At 41.3% G+C, this 19,664-nt stretch overlaps 1 protein-coding gene across 4 annotated transcripts in view; it reads left to right on the top strand.

Moving 5' to 3' along the window:
* USP10 (ubiquitin specific peptidase 10) overlaps positions 1–19,069 on the top strand; it is a 34,975-nt gene extending 15,906 nt beyond the window's left edge. For 2 of the 4 annotated variants that reach the window (XM_079988781.1, XM_079988779.1), the window contains exons 4-14: positions 1,137–2,159; positions 5,588–5,679; positions 5,958–6,067; positions 7,141–7,196; positions 7,971–8,074; positions 8,945–9,044; positions 9,652–9,865; positions 13,153–13,318; positions 15,235–15,379; positions 16,789–16,854; positions 17,972–19,069. In XM_079988781.1, coding sequence (XP_079844907.1) covers positions 1,137–2,159; positions 5,588–5,679; positions 5,958–6,067; positions 7,141–7,196; positions 7,971–8,074; positions 8,945–9,044; positions 9,652–9,865; positions 13,153–13,318; positions 15,235–15,379; positions 16,789–16,854; positions 17,972–18,159 — 2,264 coding nt within the window. In that variant the 3' untranslated portion in view covers positions 18,160–19,069. The remainder of the gene's footprint in view (positions 1–1,136; positions 2,160–5,587; positions 5,680–5,957; positions 6,068–7,140; positions 7,197–7,970; positions 8,075–8,944; positions 9,045–9,651; positions 9,866–13,152; positions 13,319–15,234; positions 15,380–16,788; positions 16,855–17,971) is intronic. The other 2 variants (XM_079988780.1, XM_079988782.1) reach the window with 1 other exon arrangement.
* Positions 19,070–19,664: the final 595 nt, after the last annotated feature.

The following is a 19,664-nucleotide window of genomic DNA, read 5'->3' as shown; positions in this document are numbered from 1 at the left end:
ATTCGAACCGCCGACCTTTCGATCGGCAAGCCCTAGGCGCTGAGGCTTTAACCCACAGCGCCACCTGCGTCCCTGTTGATTATTAGGGACTTGTAAATGTTAAAACTTCAGCACTTCTTAATATTGAAATCTGTTTTTCGTTAAGAAAGAGAATGACTTAGACAGGGCTGGAAAAGTAAGCATGACTGATCACTGATCTGTTGAGACATGAATGTATATTGCCTGTACAGAAAGTTTCATTAGATGAAGTTTCTTCTTGGGCACAATTCAGACTTCGTACTGGTTTTAATCTTTACAGGCTAGTCTTATGTATGTTTACTTGGAAGCAAGTGCTACTGGGATCAATAGGGGTTACTCCCAGAAGAGTGTAAATGAGAGGGAAGCCTCAAATCCCTAAATGTTTTAGTCCCATATAGACCAGCCCAGTTATTAAGATAATCATTAGTGGCCTAGGTTTCATCACCTGCCAAGGGTTTTTTTGGGGGTATGGTACTTCAACTTGGTACCCATTGTTTCCCAAATTTGACATCTTTTAGGGGCCAAATTAAAGTATTATATTTTCCTAGGGTTTCAGCAGTTTTTAACATTGGCCTTCAGCTTCTTTTAAAGCAACTGCTGCTGATTTGATTACTGATTGTTTTCACTGTATTATGTATGTTAGCCACCTTTAGAGTAGTTATTGAAAATATTTTCACCCTTCATTTCAGAAAAAAATTGCCATTTTTTGGATGCTGGTATCAGATGTTTATGTTGCTTAGTTGCAGTGACCTTTGAAATTCCTTGTCTTAGAGATGGGACTATGATAGTTTTACAGAATGTGTTTTTGGTTTTTTTTGGTCAAAGTCACAAAATTCTACTCTTAGTGCCAGCCATGTGAAATATAGAGCCTTGAACATCCTGTTGTTGAAAATCTTTTGACATTCCAATCTATGCTGACATAGTATTGGGAAAAAAATTAAGCTATTTTCATATTTTCAGTCTGCACAATTTATATTTGATTAGGAATGTTTTTAACATTTATGATGAAAAGGAATAACTTGAGGTGAAGACAAGTGATTGCAAACCTATCTTCTATCTGCCCCCACTTCCCAAGAAAAAAAGCACCACTTTAATAGAAGTTTATTTTTCTCTCCTAGGGGAAGAGTATCAGAGAATTGAGTTTGGTGTTAATGAGGTTATTGAGGCAGATTCATCTGTGCTGAATAACAATGACTACAGTATTTCAAGTACTCTGAATCCTCAGGCACCGGAATTCATTCTTGGTTGTGCACCTTCCCAGAAGACGCCCAGTGATATACTCAACGAAGCCAACTATAACTCCATAGACTGCCAGTTCACTGATTCTTCTCTCGCTTTGGATAGCAGTTCTAATGCTGAAAATGATAGTTTACCTGGGAGCCTTGGGCAAAGGGAACGCAAAAAGAAGAAAAAAAGACCCCCTGGATATTACAGTTACTTGGAAGATGTTAGTGATGGCATTGTTCCTGCCGAGGCTTTGGTAAACGGGCATGCAAGTTCATCAGGACTTAATAGCATAAGCACAGAGGATGTAGACCTTACAGGCGATGCGCCATCGGTCACTCCAAGGACTTGTAACAGCCCTGAAAATTCTGTGGACTTCACTAGCGAAGCCGTGTCTGATGATTCGGTTTCTAGTGCTCTAGATGCTACAAGGACTGCAGGGCAGCCTGAAGTATGCAGTGTTACTAATTTGGAACAGTCTTGTGTCCCCTCCGAAACTGGGAGGGACAGCCCATTAAGGACAGCTGTTGTACAGCCATATGCTGGTACTGATACTACTGAAAACCTTGGTGTTACAAATGGACAAACACTTGAATCCTCTAGTGAGGGCACAGCTGCCAATGGGGTAGACTTGCATCCTGTGGAAAGCACCGACTCAGACCAAACTAAGCCTGAGGATGCTTTGCCTACTACTGAGGCAACCACCCCTGTTTCAGGAGCCGTTTCTGTTAATCAGCCTGCAAAATCATGGGCAAGCCTCTTTCACAATTCCAAACCTTCTGTTTCCATGCCTATGGCTTATGTTGAGACTAAGTATACCCCTCCTGCCACATCTCCTGTGGTCCCTGAGAAACAGGTTGAAGTCAAAGAGGGGCCTGTTCCAGTTTCTGAGGATCCTGTAGCCATAAGGATTGCAGGTATCATTAATGTGCTTCAAGCTTGAGCTACAAAGAGTGTAGGAAGGTTTGAAGGAGTGGGAAGTTTGAGTGAACCTAAATGTCCTAATGCTTTAGTAGCACAATAGTAAAAAAAGATTAACTGTGTTAGAGTGACGCCTCTTGTTTAGTGTAATGGCTTCTAGCTTTTTGTTAATGTAGTATCTGGTTAAACACACAACTGTGGATTGATGCTTAGTTCCTTTTCAGTGTACAAGTAAAAGTGAACTCTTGCTTTGATGTGCACACACACACAAAAGGATGAGTTTGTTTAGGCTGGAGCAATTTTGTTCTCTCTTCTAGAGCTAGCCTTTCGCTGCTGCTGTGAGAGCCTATGCGTGTGACTCAGTTTGGAAAGTTTTGCCAGCTCAGCACTGAGAGCTTGCTATGTTAGGGGGTCTTTGTTCTTTTTAATAACTCCTTCCACCCAGGACCTCTTTTGGGAGGGCTGAACACTGCTCGTTTATTGCTAGGGAATATTTGAATACAACTACTCTCCTTCACTCATACATTTATCTGTCTCACCACAAATAAAAACACACATTTTACTGGCCCATGGCAGCCTTTGAGCCACCAGACTAACACTGACTTTGAATGTATAAGCAGTCTTAACAGTGGCCACTAGGACTTAGCCTGTGATCTGTGCTGTGAGCACCACATTGCTTTGTAATATCTGATACATAGCCAGAATATGCAAGCACACGTAGCTTAACATTCTGCACATTGTACACAATGTGAAAGTATTCTTTAAAACTGACAAATACCCTGTAACATGATAACGGGGCACAGAATGGTGCTGAAAGTTGCTGATTCTTCAGAAACGTATAACTGTATCATCTGCATGCATTCAAGGCACAAACGACCACTGACATGTGTGCCGTTTTCAACCCCAGAAGGGGGCGGAGTTGCATCCCCATAGGCAACTAGATTGCATGAAGAGTTAACTTGTGCTGCAGACAGAACTTTTTTATATATAATACAGAAAAATAATACTCTTGACTATAGAAAGGCTTGTATAACTTCTTGGTCTTGATATAACTTCTTTATATTCCTTTATTTCTAAATATATATTTTTTTCTTTACTAGCAAGCCATTTTCTGCATGTCTAATCCCCCAGAGTGGTAGTTCTTGTCACATTTGATTTCAAGTCTAGGTTTATTAATCTCTTTGACCTAAATTTCAATAGAAACATTCAAAAGTGTAAATGCATGCAGCATTGTTGGATGGTGTGCTTATAATGATTTACTTCATACAAGTTGGCAATATGTTCATTTTTAAAAGATCACCAGTGTTTATTTGGTTTGACTTTTTTAAAAAAAAATCACTAGTGTTTATTTGACTTCTCATTAAATAGTAGTAACCTCATCAGTAGCATTATTCTACCTGGGTTATTAGAACCTTTGGTGGTGGTGGGAACAAGACCTACCGTATTTTTCGCACCATAGGGCGCACTGGACGATAGGGCACACCTAGTTTTGGGAGGCGGAAAACAAGAAAAAATTATTCTGAATCCCAGAAGCCAGAACAGCAAGAGGGATCTGGCTTCTGGGATACCGTGTGGCTGTTCTGGCTTCTGGGGTAACCGCGCCAAGCCTCTTCAGGGCAGCGGGATGAAGGCTCCCCCTGCCCAAAGAGGCTGCGCAGGGCTAAAGCAGAAGCCAGGACAGACGCGTCGCTGAAGGAGCACTGCGCCTTCTCTCTCTGCCCAGCGCCCCTCCTTCACAGGAGAGGTGCTGCGCAGAGAGGGAGAAGGGGCATCGCCCTTCAGCGAACCTGGAGAAGGAACAGAAGGAGACCCTTCTGCCGCCCCAAGCCTCGCGCGCCCGGCGGGACCTCCCGCCGGGCGCGCAAGGCTTGCAGACACTCGCCCAAGTACGGGGAGCCCTCCGGAGGGCTCCCTGTGCTTTGGGCAACAGGCTGCCGCCCCAAGCCTCGCGCGCCTGGCGGGACCTCCCGCCTGGCGCGCGAGGCTTGCAGACACGCGCCCGAAGTACGGGGAGCCCTCCGGAGGGCTCCGCGTGCTTCGGGCAACAGGCTGCCACCCCAAGCCTCGCGCGCCTGGCGGGACCCACCGCCGGGTGCGCAAGGCTTGCAGACGATCGTCCGAAGTACGGGGAGCCCTCCGGAGGGCTCCCTGTGCTTCGGGCAACAGGCTGCCGCCCCAAGCCTTGCACGCCCGGCGGGAGCTCCTGCCGGGCGCGCAAGGCTTGCAGACACTCGCCCGAAGCACGGGGAGCCCTCCGGAGGACTCCCTGTGCTTCGGGCAAGAGGCTGCTGCCCCAAGCCTCGTGCGCTCGGCGGGACCTCCCGCTGGGCGCGCAAGGTTTGTGGACACTCGCTGGGGTTGCAGGCTGCTGCCCGCAAGCCTCCTGAGCTCGCGGGAACTCCCGCCGGGCTTGCAAGGCTTGTGGATAGCTTCCTGAAGCCTGGAGAGCGAGAGGGGTCAGTGCGCACCGATGCCTCTCGCTCTCCAGGCTTCAGCGAAAGCCTGCATTCGCACCGTAGGACGCACACACATTTCCCCTTCATTTTTGGAGGGGAAAAAGTGCGTCCTATGGAGCGAAAAATACGGTATCTATATATAATGGCAATAAAAGTGTAATATGTGGCATTAAAAAAATTATAAGCTTGTTGGGGTGGCTCCATTCTATTTAGTCATTGGTGTTTGTATCTGCAAAGAAAAAGTATCTTGCAAGAAATAACTTGTTTCTGTAGCAGAGCATTTTATTAAGAGTTCCTGTTGCTAGTGTTGATTACATAAACAGGGTTGGTTGCATGTCAATCAGGATCTAGCTCTTAGAACTTTATGCTGCCATGTAAGCCCAGCCCTGCTTAAGTTCCTAATGCAGATGAGGTCAAGCACTTCAGAACAGGCTTAGAGTAATACTGTCTACTGCTTCATTTTACACCCTGGTCTTCTCTTGTAATGTACTTAATGCTTGTTGCTGTAACAGCAAATGAGATGTTTTTGCACGTCCCTTGATTGTATATGAGATTAGAATTCAAAAATGGATGTTGCAAGAAGCTTTATACAGAGTATAACTAAGCAAGCATTGGAACTATAAGAGTAACTCTTAAGCGGGGAAATCAGAACTGTTGTACAGGTGACACAAGTCATTAGTGGACAACTGATGGTACATGCATGTTGGAGTAGTTCCAGGTGAAGTTTTATACCTGTACTTTGCCTCACCTTGCCTGCAAATCTATGGGAGGATAAATACTGGTAAGCATGATAAGACAAACCAAATGTCTTGCAACAAGAAAACAATGTGTGTAAATTCATTTCATTGGCCACAAGGGGATGCTAAAATACTGTTTGATTTTCCTCCACTACATGTGTAATAGGCAGTATATTTGTTCATTTGGAAATGGATCTGCTGACATTTTTGGATGTGTTCTTCATTTAACAGAATTACTGGAAAATGTAAAACTAATACATAAACCAGTATCTTTGCAACCACGAGGGCTGATCAATAAAGGAAACTGGTGTTATATCAACGCTGTATCCTTGCATTGGAAAAATATTACCTGAGTTAATTAACTGCTTGTGTTTCTCATACTGAAAACAAAATAGATCCTGTTATCAGACTTTAAATTTAAAGGTTCAAAATGGGAATGGGGTATATTTCAAGTGAGCAGTATCATTATGGCTGCTGAATGGCTTCCTTGTGCCATACAGTATTTTAAGTTCATTTTTGTTCTGCTCGTCTCTTTTCGCACAAAGACGTGGGTGTGTTAAATGCTGTCTTTATTAACTGACTCCTTAATGCAGTTCTATAGACGCTGCAAGCTTTGGTTGCTTGCCCTCCTATGTATCACCTAATGAAGTCCATTCCAATGTATTCGAAATCACAACGGCCGTGTACTTCAACACCAATGATAGATAGTTTGTAAGTAAATTGCAAGACAATCACAATGTTTGAATTAGAATTGTAAGTTGGTAGACATTCTTATCTTCTTTTTAAAAATAATACTAATTAAAGGTTGGAAACATTCAATGATACTAGGTATTTGGTAGCTTAATTGTCCCTTCACAGAGCAGTACAAGGATAATATTTGGAGCAAACCTAAATTAATATCTAATTGCCATATTGTTTGATTTTCAAATTATGCTGCCATAGTTACAACTCCCTCTCTTCCCCATTCTGGGATTTGGGAATATTTCAATTTATCAAAGTTAAAATACATGCCCATTTCTAAACCAAAGCCCTGAGCTTTGGTGAATCTCTCATTCAGTGGCTGGGTTTGGACTACCTTTCCTAATTTCATAAATCAGATCCTGGTTCGCTATCCTAGTTAAGCCAGAATTCTCCAATTAGGTATAACAGGGAGCTTTGGTTTAAACTAAAGCCAGCACATGAAGGGAAGCAAGGGCCAAGGATGGAGCATGTGGCCCCCATGTGCATTCCCAGCTTCATAAACTGTGGGAAAGATTGTCCGAACCTAGCCAGTGAATTGCATTCAGAAACAGTTCAACATTGCCATTGTGAATTGGGGCTCCATCTCCCTTCAGCTAACTTGAGTCAACTTTCCCCATCGTGGCTCTCCCTCCAGACGTTTTGGATTATAACTACCACCAGATGGGAGTTGTGGTGGAAAACATCTGGATGGTGCCAGGTTGAGAAACACCACTCCAAGTAGTGTGTATGCTTAGTTCACCTACCACATGGAACAAAAACTTGTCCATCTCAGCGCTAGAGATAAAAATATTGAAATAGTTGCTTTTAGTGCATCAGCTGAGGAAGAGGACCGGTAAAATAAATGTATGTTGATACTCAAATGAGATTGTAGTAATCTGAAGAGAGGTAAATTACCCATTTTTATCTTGTAACAAACAAGTTAATAATTTTACCTTATGTGAGCCTTCCCAGTATTAGACTTGATCAGATGTTTGTGGCTAGTTGTATCTAGTAACATTTGCTGTCTCTGTAGCTAACACCGATTTCCTTTTGTTCTACTTCAGTGTCCGCCTAATGAATGAGTTTACAAATATGCCAGTCCCGCCTAAGGCAAAACAAGGTGGGTAGAAAATAATCACCTGCTAACTGTCTGGTGACATATTGGTAGAGTGGAGGAGTTCAATGCTGTCTTTGTATGATACAGCTGAGGTTCTTACATTTCTGCAGTACAAATTGGCTTTCACCAAGAGGCTTGTGTGATGTCAGGTAAAAAGAACCTTTCTGTTTAAAAGGCATACAACATTTTTGCAGCATCTTTTTTTCAGCTCTTAGGACCTTACATAAAATATGATCTTTTTCAGAAAGAGAGTGTTCCTTCTGTACTCTTAAGATTTGTTTGTTTTTAAGGTGGCAACAAACCTCTTGCATCTGTTTTGGAGGTGTTGGGAAACTTGCTGTATTCATGCACAATCCTTAGGTTTGATGTATCAGCACAAATAAATTGTATTTCATGGTTGCATGAAGTCAATTGCTGCCATTCTCTCCATGCTGATCCAGTGCCTCAGTTTCTTTTGTATAGCTCTCTTAATCTTTGCATCACTGACCTGTAGGTTTTTTACCTAAATTCAGTTCTCTGTAATTTGATGGTGTAAGTAGCCACCTATGAGAACTTTGCCTTGCCTGCATTTCAGTGTTGTGTGATTGTGGTTAAGCCACAGACAAACCTCCACAGCATAGTGTTGCTAAAAGAACAGGGGCAGTGATTACTTCATTATTTGTTGAAAATGTAGCATTGAATCTGTCCCACCCTGTACTTGAAATTCTGGCTTTTTGTAACGGTTAAGTTGTCAATCTTTGTCAAATTTCTCTGTCTTTCCCCTTTTTGTTTTGGCAGCTTTAGGTGATAAAATTGCAAGAGACATCAGGCCTGGAGCTGCCTTTGAACCTACATACATTTATAGATTGCTGACAGTTATCAAGTCAAGTCTGTCGGAAAAGGTGAGATTAGATCTTTTGAGCTGTTTCTTACCCTGTATTATGTAAGCAGCTGTAGAAAAATAGTGTTTGCAGTTCCCTTTTATTACGGCCCTAATACGGTTAATTTCATTCTTCAGCAGTGGTGACTTACCCTTGGTTGCATCTGGAACACCCAAATAGTGCCAGACATGCTAAGGGAGCCAGAGTTAAAAGAATAGTAGGCTTGTTTAAAAAAATGAGTTATATGTGTTGGGTGTCAATATAAAATGTGAGATAATGATAACTTGTGGTAAGAATACTGAAGGCGTGGTACCAGCTTCCTCTTCAAACCTTGAGGCCTAAAGAATTAGTCTTCACATGCAGTTCTAGTATTTATATGCTGTGTTTACATTCAAATGCAGACATATAGTATGGATGTTTCCATAACTCTGGAATCAAGAGTACAAAGGAGACCCAAGGATATAACACAAAATTTGTAGTTAGGTTTTATCCAAAACTAGGATTAGCAAACCCAATGTTTCCTTCATTCAGCTTCTAAATGTGCCAGAATAAATGCTTCATTGATGGGTGGTACTTTTTATCAAAATCAGTTGCATTCAGACATCTTGTCATTTGAAGTGAGAGCTATTGAAAGGAAGTTCCTTGGACTGATGAAAGGCCATGTTAGAGTACTTTTTCTATGCATAAGTTCTTGCACCAAATTCTCAAACTTTAAACTCTCCCGAGTTTTAAAAAGCAGTTTGGAGTACAGTGGGGAGTAGTACTGCTTTGGAAACTTAATTTAACTTCAGGGCACTGAGTAATGTACTTGTGCCTTTGGATCACTCCCAAGAACCTAAATAGGAAAGTGTTGGAGAATGAGTGGCTATACTAAAACACCTTTTTCTTCAGGGCAGACAAGAAGATGCTGAAGAGTATCTGGGATTTATTCTAAATGGCCTACATGAGGAAATGCTGATTCTGAAGAAGTTGCTATCTCCTCACAGTGAAAGTAAGTTTTTTTAAAATGCTAATTAATATGTATATTTATATATAGCATATTTGTATATGGACTGTGTGCAGACATAATGCTTATTTATGGTTTGTTTTCTTCAACTATGCCATGCAGTATGTAAACATAGTTAATGATTTGACCTTAAGCCATTTTGTGAATCAATAGTTTGAAGTAGGTTTGCAAACCGTGGTTTACATTAACTGTAATTAACCATTACATCTGCATTGCAAACCAAAGCTAAAACAGTTTTCTCACTTCTCCAGCCACTGTGTCCAAAGTTGCCAAGTGGTTCTCACTGATGTCTCCCTACTTTCCCTTCCTCTCCCCCAATCTTTGAGTTAGATGGTAGTTTCTCTCTGAGACTTCTGGGTTAAAGAAACAAACTATGGTGTGCCCTAAACAATCTTAAGTCTTACGCCTGCACTGTGCTATAGTCTTACGTTTTGAAAGAATGGAGGTAGAACTACTCACGTAACTGCAATAGTTGCCTGAGCAGGTAGAGGAATGATACTTGCTTTTAATGATAAAGTTTGCATAAAGCAGTGTTTCCTTCTAGACAGAAATTATCTACTCTTGAGTATCACATATATATATATATATCCAGGAACAGAAAATATACATTTCCTCCTCCCTCCAGAACTTGCAGTTTCCAATGGTCCGGAGACCCAGCCTGTAAATGAAGAGGAAGAACAGGAGGAGCAGGGCGAAGGAAGTGAGGATGAATGGGAGCAGGTTGGACCACGCAACAAATCCTCTGTCACTCGGCAAGCAGATTTTGTCCAGACACCAATTACAGATATATTTGGTGGTCACATAAGGTACAATAAATTGTAATTAGTGTTAATAGAATGTCAGGATCACGTTTATGGGTGAGGGGAAATGCAGAAAATCAATGTATACCACCATAAGTACAGTCGAACCTCTACTTACCACCACCTCTTCTTACGGTCATTCCAAGTCGCGACCGCGGCAAACTTGGAAGTAAATGGCGGGTTTGCTGCTGTTTGCGCATGTGCAGAAGCGGCCATCACCGTTCGCACATGCGCAGAAGCAGGCCATCGCCATCTGCGCACAATGGCGCCTCTCCCAGCGCCCCTTTTCGACCACCAGACGGACCTCCAGAACGGATTATGGTCGCAATAGACGTTCCACTGTAGAAGCTTATTGTTCATAAATATAAAATGTGTTGTGCATTAAGGTACACCCCAAATGTTGATATAGAGAGATTCCTATAAGCTGGTGCTGCCCCAAAGAACGTACCTTCATTTCCATTCCTTGGTGACAGAAACTCGGAAGAGCCAGCCCTACATATTTCTGAGACGACTTCTTTGTATGTTTAATCTGGTAACAATTATTAATGGCGAGCACATCGTCCTCTATTGACATCCAAAGGAAGCAAGATGAAACTGAGGGATTCCTGTTTTCTTCTTTTTGCTGAATGGGAGAACCACAAATCTCTAATCCCACATGTGTAGTCTGCTTTCTGCCACGCCTGTCCTACTCACTATACAAAGTAGGTCACCGCAGAAACAAGATCCCACGTTAGGATGTTGGAAAGCTTTCTCTTGTGAGGCCAGCAGCGGAGATAGGAATGGTTTAATAGTAGTCTACCAAACATAAGCTCTAGAAATAGTTGTATTTTCCATCCCCCACAAAAATGTAGATTAGTACTTCCTCCCCCATCGTGTTTTTGGCTCTTCATTGCCTTCATGAGTACCTTGTTTCTTGCAAAGAAATAATAAGAATGCATTAAAATCCAAATCTGCATATATTTGAACTTTTCATGCCAAAATGTACTTGTAATTATCATGCTTCACTCATGTTTGTGCCTTTGTGTGGACTTTGCCCTTAAGAGCAGTAGCTGAAAAGTGCTGTGCTGTGGTGGATTTTTAGTATAGAAAAAAGAACTAAAAATTGTGGCAGAGGAGACGAGAGAGGTTTATAAATTACGTTTTGTCTCAAGAAAGTAAATACGTAGAGATGGTGTCTTCCCTCCTTCTGTTAGAACTCAAGCTCAACGGATGAAATTAATTGGCAGTAGGTTTAGAGTGGTTAGAATGAAGTACTTCACCCAGGTTCCAGAATTCATTGGCACAAGATGTGGCGATGGTCACTAGCTTAATGGCTTTAGAGGAGGATTACACAAGTTCATGGAGAAAATACCTGTCAATGACTCCTATAGTCAGGATCGCTTTGTAGAATTTTGGTGCTCACTAAACACCCGTTTCTGGTAGGACATGGAGCAGAGCCCCCCACCCCAGTGAATTCAATGACCAGGCAGAATTACTTTGAATTGGGCTTGGAAATTAAAAGCTCAGCACATAATAACATGGATGTAATATGCTCCAATAAATGTGGCTGCAACCCTCTGCAATAGCTGTAGTTTCTGAACATGTTTCAGAGGCAACTCCACAAATTCAGGTGTATTTTTTTATTTTCAGAAACAACCTGCATGGTAGCAATTTCAGAAAGTCAATATAATTTTCATCATTGCATAATTGCTGGTATTGCTAGTACATGCTTATGTTTTGTTTTTAAAAGAACCGAAAGAAAACATTTAGAAGTTGTGGATGCACTCATAGAGATAAGACAGCCAGAGGGAGAGATTGATAGAGATTTTCCATTCTTCTGTTAGTCCATAATGTATAAGCTAGAAAAAACTTGGTTGCTGTGATGGATGTTGATGTGTTGGTCAGTCTTGATAGTTTCAGGGTGGATATAGTGAAAATATATTATATATTGATGGAAAAGAGTTATAAGGTTGTATGTAGTTAATGTTCTTTTTGTTTAAGAAATTAATGAAACTGCTTCATCTTTCTAAGACGGTATTGTGATGGTGATTCTTCATTGCTCTTATTTGATAAGCTAGCTTAGTTAATAAAGTTATTTCCCAAATTATTTTAGCCAGTATATTAAGGTGAATGGTTTGTTTGTTTTCTGTAATCAAGCCATGTAGATCTTTGCACAGGTCAGAAGAATTCTGAGTAGCTGTTGGTCATTATTCCAGACTTCTGATTTAAATTCCCAGGATAAAGGGAAACTATAATCGTTGAATATCTATAGCTGGTATAAATTTGTAGCTGGATATACCCTCACTTAAACAAATAAAATTTTGAGGCCAGTCTTTATTCCTGGTGGGCAGCAGTTTAAAGAAAGAATGAGAGTGTGCCATGCTCCTGGACTCTTCACCAAACATTGCAGTTTTATTGGTGTTTTTGTGTGTTGTGGAAAAATACCGCTGCAAAATGCCAACCTGAAATATTATCTGGATTAAGTGTGGTCTCATTCTGACTTGAAGAAGCCTCTGAATAAATAGCATGTTAGTTCTTGATGAGAAAGGTATCCCAAAAGTGGCTCTCATGTAATGGGTGGGGCAAGTTGTCTCTTACAAACATCAACCTTGCCATTATGAGGGCTTCACATCGTCCAAGAAAGACCTTATTCTTTCCTTACAATAAAGATGCTACTGTATAAAGAGGTGACTGGGTGCCAGTATTAAAGAGAACCTGGGGTTATGTGTGAACCAAAGTAACAATTTTCTTTAGCTTTTCACATTCAGTATTCATGAATAAGCTTAAGCAAGTTGAATACAATTGTTTTAAGAATCTGGATGTGTTGGTATCTTTCAGTGGACTGTAAATTTGAAAAATAATTGGGCATGAGAAAGGAAGTCCTGTATGTGGCTATTTCCCATTCAATCCTAATTACGCTTTTAAAGAAGAGGAGAAAGGAAAGTATTGTGCCTAAGCTAGGAGGCTGGGTCAGTAACTTGAAAGAAGTACTATTCTTTCCTCCCCATCCCTTGCAGGGGACGCATCTTTAAACTGTATTTCATTTCTGCATAAAACCTGACATATTCAATTTCTGGATACTGAATCTGGTCATTACTTTAACCATATGTCTTTATATCTGTCAAAATCTGGCAGGACTTTGTAACACAAGAGCCTCATTTTAAGCCTGCCTACTGAGTTTGGCCATGAGACATTTTTATATGGGTTTCAGGAAGATATATGTGAAGGTATGTGTTGGCAGTCTCGTCATCAGTCATTCCAGAATTAATTTTTGAACAGTTTTCACAAGTGCAACTTCTAACTCGTTTCTTTAGATCTGTGGTTTACCAACAAAGTTCGAAGGAGTCTGCCACTCTGCAGCCATTTTTTACTCTGCAGTTGGATATCCAGTCTGATAAGATACGCACAGTTCAAGATGCTCTGGAAAGCTTGGTGGCAAGAGAGTCTGTTCAGGGTTATACCACAAAAACCAAGCAGGAGGTAAGTTATTTAATGACTGGGTACACTTTTGAAGTCAAACATTGCCATTAATCATTATGTGGGTGTTTAATATTGTCTGTGTTGACTGACAGCAATTCTCAAAGATTTCAGGAAGAAGTCCTTAATCCTGTTACCTGACATCCTCTCAACTGGTAATGCTAGGTACCGGACCTGGGACCCTGTGCAGTCAAGACACATTCTGTCCCATTGAGCACATTCATAAGACAAGTGCAAAATGTGTTATGCATCCATAAAGCCTAGAGTCTCACATCTGTGGCTGATTGAACACAGCCGTATCGGGACAAACTAATGGGGCAGTAGAAGAGAACCAGGAACCAGACAACAACTCCAGTCTACTTTGTCCTTCTTCCCTTTTATATGTTAGCTGGGTTGTTTGTGACTGGTCTTTATTATGTCTGTGTAGCATAAATATTGCTATGCTGCTTCATTTTAAAAGCTTATTCAGTGAACTGCTTTTTGCAACCAAAGTGATTTCCCCCCAGTCTGTTCCTAATGAGAGTTTTGTGGAATTTAGTGCTCTAGAATGACCGAGTGCTTAGCTCATTTATGTAATTAATTTGCATACTTTCTCAATTTATCTTGCATTCCAAAGAACCCCAAGCAATGTACAAAACAGAAATAAAAGAGACTATTAATAATTGAATATAAACCTGTGAATTTTGGAACAATGCAATGTAATTTTAACAGTGACCATGCCAAGATTACTTTTCTGGGAAGGCCTGTTGGAATTAAAATGTCTTCAGTAGATGCTGAAATCACAAATATTATTGTATTAAAATGGTTTCTTCTACATTTTTTTGTGATGTCAAGCCATGCAGATGAGTAAAAATGCAGTGCTTTTGTCCTGATTTTTTCAATAGTTAATAGAACGATGTGCCTAGTTGTATTTTTCCACTGCTGTGTTCTCGTCGTCAGATGATGCTTTGATAGAATCAGAGATGGGTTATTTAACTAGCCTTAATGTAGGAAGCACACACCATCTTTGTAAACAGAGTGGTTCTCTACAAGATAGAAAAGAGTGGGCTTTACCACAGTGCTTAGGCATTGGGAGGAGAGGGCAACAACCTGAAAAAAGGGGTGAGAAGCATGTTGCCCTGAAATTATGTGTAGGCAAACGCAGCCCGTCTGGATTTTATGTCTGACATGATGTGTGGGAGTGAAAGTGGCAGAACATCGCTTTGGTTGTCTGAGAGACCTCCTTGTATGGGAGGAAAACTTGCAGTGCAAACTTCTCAGGGCTTGCCACACGAATTTTGTTTGGCCAGCCACTCACTTCTTGGTTTTGGTACATATATGGTTTTAGTCTCCTCTTTACTTGACAACCCAAATGTTCAATTATGGCTTCTAGAAGAAATGGGTGTTCACTTGAGGTGCTAGTCTGGTCTGGTTTATATTTTAGTGTCTAGTCTGGGAAGAGTGCAAACATCTCGTATTGCATTTAAAAAAAATAGTTTTCTCTAACATATTTATGAACAAAATCTCCTTTTGCACTTTGCACCAGTCATTAACAAAAGCTGATTAAATATGTGATCATTAGCTCTTAGGAGTAGTGTGCAGAACTGGAGTCGAAGAGCTGAACTGAAAATAAATTTTGAACCAAAATTTGTCCACCAGGTGCTTTCTGCAGTGAAAGCCTTCATGCCTATGAAAGTAGATATATATAGGCAGGTGACTTTAAATGTTGTACATCACCAGGAACATTATTCTGCCCCCCCCCCCGGGGTGGAAATCCCTCATCTGTTAGTCTGGCAGTGCCTAAAAATGGAAGGAAGAGGTGTTTGTGTGTGTATTAAGCTGATTTCAGTAATTTCCACTTCTGATTCTGAGGAAATAAGCTTAATTAGTGACTAGCAGAGATTTGAGGTCCAACTAAAATTCTGCTTTCACCATGCTAGGTGGAGATCAGTCGAAGAGTGACACTTGAAGAACTCCCACCAGTCCTTGTCCTACACCTCAAACGATTTGTCTATGAGAAAACGGGGGGGTGCCAGAAGCTCATAAAAAATATTGAATATCCTGTTGACCTGGAAATAAGTAAAGGTAAATCTTCTGAACAAAGCATCTGGGTTTTTTGTTTGTTTTACAGAAAGAGATTGTTGTTGTTTATGCTTTTGGGGTGGGGGGCGGGCCTGTTTAGGCATTTCAGAATCACTGTATATCTTCAGGACTGGTTAAGCAGCCCAGATTGAGCTGAGTTTAACGCCAAATATCATCTCCAGTGTCGTTTTCAGTATATTTCTTTATCTTAAAAAGCTTGCTGTACGTTAGTTCCACGGCCTTCATAAATCAGCACATGACTATTTCTTCCTCAGAATTTAATCACTAAAATCTTGCAGCACTTGGGTGGACTTCAGTGTAGTGCTAAGGTTCCATCAGCTTAAGAATTCTTGCTTGTGCAATTGAATGTTTTTTCCCCTCAATCTGTTCAGGATGTTTCCCCAGCCCCATGGGACAGATTTGGGGAGGATGTGGGACACATGGAGCTGGAGGGGTGGCATCCTGTTAAAGGTAAAGGTAAAGGTACCCCTGCCCGTACGGGCCAGTCTTGACAGACTCTGGGGTTGTGCGCCCATCTCACTTAAGAGGCCAGGGGCCAGCGCTGTCCGGAGACACTTCTGGGTCACGTGGCCAGCGTGACATCGCTGCTCTGGCCAGAGCCAGAGCCAGAGCCGCACACGGAAACGCCGTTTACCTTCCCGCTGGTAAGCGGTCCCTATTTATCTACTTGCACCCGGAGGTGCTTTCGAACTGCTAGGTTGGCAGGCGCTGGGACCGAGCAGCGGGAGCGCACCCCGCCGCAGGGATTCGAACAGCCGACCTTTCGATCGGCAAGTCCTAGGCGCTGAGGCTTTAACCCACAGTGCCACCTGCGTCCCTGGCATCCTGTTAGGCAAGCAGAAATCCTTGTGCTGACAGGACATGGTACCAGAATACTACTGTTTCTCTCAAACTGATGCTGTTTTAACAATTTTGCTATCTTTTTCTCTCATTCCAAGGTTTGGAATGCTGTGATTTAACTCCTTGAAATAACAACAATCTCTGAAGTTACTTAATCTCACATCCTAATGTATAAGCATTTCTTTTTAAAAAATAAAATAAAAGACCTAAAAATAAAGATCTTTGCACCAATGTACTATAAAACTTATTGCTTGCCATTTACTCTTGTGTGTCATACCCAAATCTTGGCCAGATATCTGACAAAAGGAAGCCCTCATATTGGCAAAGATCAGTGAGAAGCTTATATCTCCTCAGGGAGGATGGCCATACATCCTGAGCCTTCGCAGTGGAATAGAAGAGCTATTGTCGACAGGCTCAGCTTTCAGTAGTTCTTTTGTTCCTTGCAGTGGGTGCATGCTCTTTGGTTCGTTAAATGTGGGTAAAAGAGAGGCGGAAGTAATCCGATAATACTAAAGACAGTAATTCACTTGAAATTCTGTTTTCTTTTTCAGAGCTGCTGTCTCCGGGGGTCAAAAGTAAGATATTTAAAGGCCAAAGAACCTACCGGCTCTTTGCAGGTATGTGCTCATTTCTCTCAAATGTAATTAATTTTGTCACAAGGGCTCTTGCTGTTTTAAAATATTGGCAGTCCTCTCAGATCAAGCATATGCACTTCTAAAATTAATTCTTTTTTTTAAAGTTCCCTGTTGTGTGCCTTAATCCAAGAATGCCAGTTCAACAAAGATGATATTCTGCAACCACTCCATATTATTCAAATTAAGAAAGTTATTCAGTGTTACTCCACATTACAGTGGTACCTCAGGTTAAGTACTTAATTCGTTCTGGAGGTCCGTTCTTAACCTGAAACTGTTCTTAACCTGAAGCACCACTTTAGCTAATGGGGCCTCCCTCTGCTGGCGTGCCGCCGGAGCACAATTTCTGTCCTCATCCTGAAGCAAAGTTCTTAACCTGAGGTACTATTTCTGGGTTAGCGGAGTCTGTAACCTGAAGCGTATGTAACCCGAGGTACCACTGTACTCAGATCTGTCAGTTGATGGCAGCCAAATGTGCAGTCAACCTTGTGGAATTTAGTACTTGAGTCAGTACTGACTGTGATTGTGACTGTGGATTGAGAGATAGTTGCTCGCAAAGTATTGAAATTGGGGAGGAAAGTAACCTGCTGCTTTCAAAAAGCTTGCATTTAGTTGTTGGTTGTTTTGCTGCACAATTTTAGTGATTGCAGAAGTTCAGCAAACAAACCAATCTCTCCCAAGCAGTCTAAACTAAAAGAGTCAGAGCTTTATCTCTCCCCCATTTTTAATATTCTCCAAAATTACTGAATGAATTTCAGGTGACTCCCCTGTTTTCTCAAGCCCTCTGGCAAGTAAGTTTGGGAGAGAGATGGAGTTTTCTTACACTTGAGTTGAGGTTTGAAGAGCATAAAAAAAATCAGTATCTCCCACTATTTCTGACGTTTTGTGCCAGCCCAATGGCCCCTTTTCTCATGCCCAAGGGTTCTGGTCTTTGTGTGGCAAGGTGTAATCATCTGGCTAATAAAGCAAACTGATATTTGTAGAGCTCCATCCCTCCACATAAGTTGACAAACATTTGGACAAGCCAGCATCCATTGAAACTTGTTAATGTTGCTTCCTTCCCTGTTGTCTTATTAGTTGTTTGGTTTTGGTTTTTTGACAGTTGTCTACCATCACGGAAACAGTGCAACTGGTGGACATTACACTACAGACGTCTTCCAGATTGGTCTCAATGGCTGGTTGCGCATAGATGACCAGGCTGTCAAAGTGATTAATCAGTACCAGGTGGTGAAGCCGTCTGCTGAGCGCACAGCCTACCTCCTGTACTACCGCCGAGTTGACCTGCTTTGAAAACTCCCTGTTTTTCTGCTGTGTTTGCCAGATTACCTGCTTTCTAGAACGCCAACTCTCTCTAACCCTTATTTCTCTTCCTCCCCTCAATGAATTCTTTTCCTTCTCTCTCCCTTCCCCTTGCAACTATGGGATAGAGCGAAAGAGAAGACTACCTTTTTGAGGTTTGTGAACAGCCTAGTTGGTGTTGGCTTATTGACTTTGCTGAATGAAGTCATTAGGGTTTGAAAGACTCAGTCTCACGAATCACACACAAAGTATTTCTTCTTTTTTTGCGCTAATGCTGAATCCTAAGAGATTATTAAAACGGGGGATTTGCAACTGATTCCCACTTTCTAATTGCATAGTAGAAGCAGCCCTGCACCAGCAACAGAACTTGTAGATTTCTGTGAAAATGTTTTATCTTTACTTAAATAAAAAAACTAAAAAAAAAAATCCTCTCTAATCCTCCCCCACTAGTTTTTTGATAAATGGTAAAAATGAGCCAGTGTCTATCAAGGAAAAAATGGTCCTCCTTTAAAAGAAAATACTCTACAAAAAAAGTATAATATACAGAGTTGCCGGTTCCTGATAGGGAAAAATACACATTTTAATAATTGTGCGATGAGAAACTGCTTAAGTACACATTGCAGATCAAAATACTTTTGAGTTAAAATGTTAGTCTATATAGATGGGTGATTGTAACTTTATTGCTATTAAGAGATTTCAAAACTGCATTTATGCTTCTGTGTACATGGGATTTTAAAACAAAAAATGGGCAAAATAATGAAAGTTGATATTTTTTTCAGTCTGCTTTGTTTAATTTTGCTGTCCGCTCTCCTATAATGTTGAGTTCCTAAGTGTACACAGTCTAGTGATATCTAGGAGTATAAAGTTGTCGCCCATCAATAAAAAAAAGTCACAAAGTTGATTTAAAGCTCTGAGAGTGTTCTTTGACCACGGGGCTCAGCTGAAAGCAACAGAGACATTCAAATGAACAGGAAAAGCTGCGAAGCCAAGTCTCCTGGTGGGGTGCCAAAGACAAAACTGAGAAATACCAGTTTTGTACTTCCTGACCGGCTTCATTTTCATCTCCAATCAAATGGCTTTAAAAGGACATTAGACAAATCCATTTGGTGTAGTTCTGTCAATGGCTATTAGACCCAGTAAACTAAATGGATGTTCAAAAGCTGTATGCCTGGGGGAGGGTTTGGGGAGGGTTGCCTTTGGGGCATCTGTGAGACATCTGAATAGGATGCTAGACTAGATCAACCTTTGGTCTGATCCAGCAGGGCTCAGACCACTTGTCTAAAGTCTCACAATCCAAGCTTGCAAATGACGTTTCAACTTGATTGCCTTTTGCATTGGAATGTTTGTAAGGCAACAACACAAAAAGCTTTTGTAAACTACCAAAGTTAACCATTTGTTCTTTCAGGCTGTCCATGTGCCACACAAATGGGTACAGTAGGTAGAAGTTCTGTAAGCCAGTAACATCGAAGGCCATTTATGAAGTTCTGCCATTTAAA

This window comes from Podarcis cretensis (assembly GCF_951804945.1).
Source record: "Podarcis cretensis genome assembly, chromosome: 8".
Classification (NCBI taxonomy): domain Eukaryota; kingdom Metazoa; phylum Chordata; class Lepidosauria; order Squamata; family Lacertidae; genus Podarcis; species Podarcis cretensis.
This window is presented reverse-complemented; position numbering and strand designations above follow the sequence as displayed.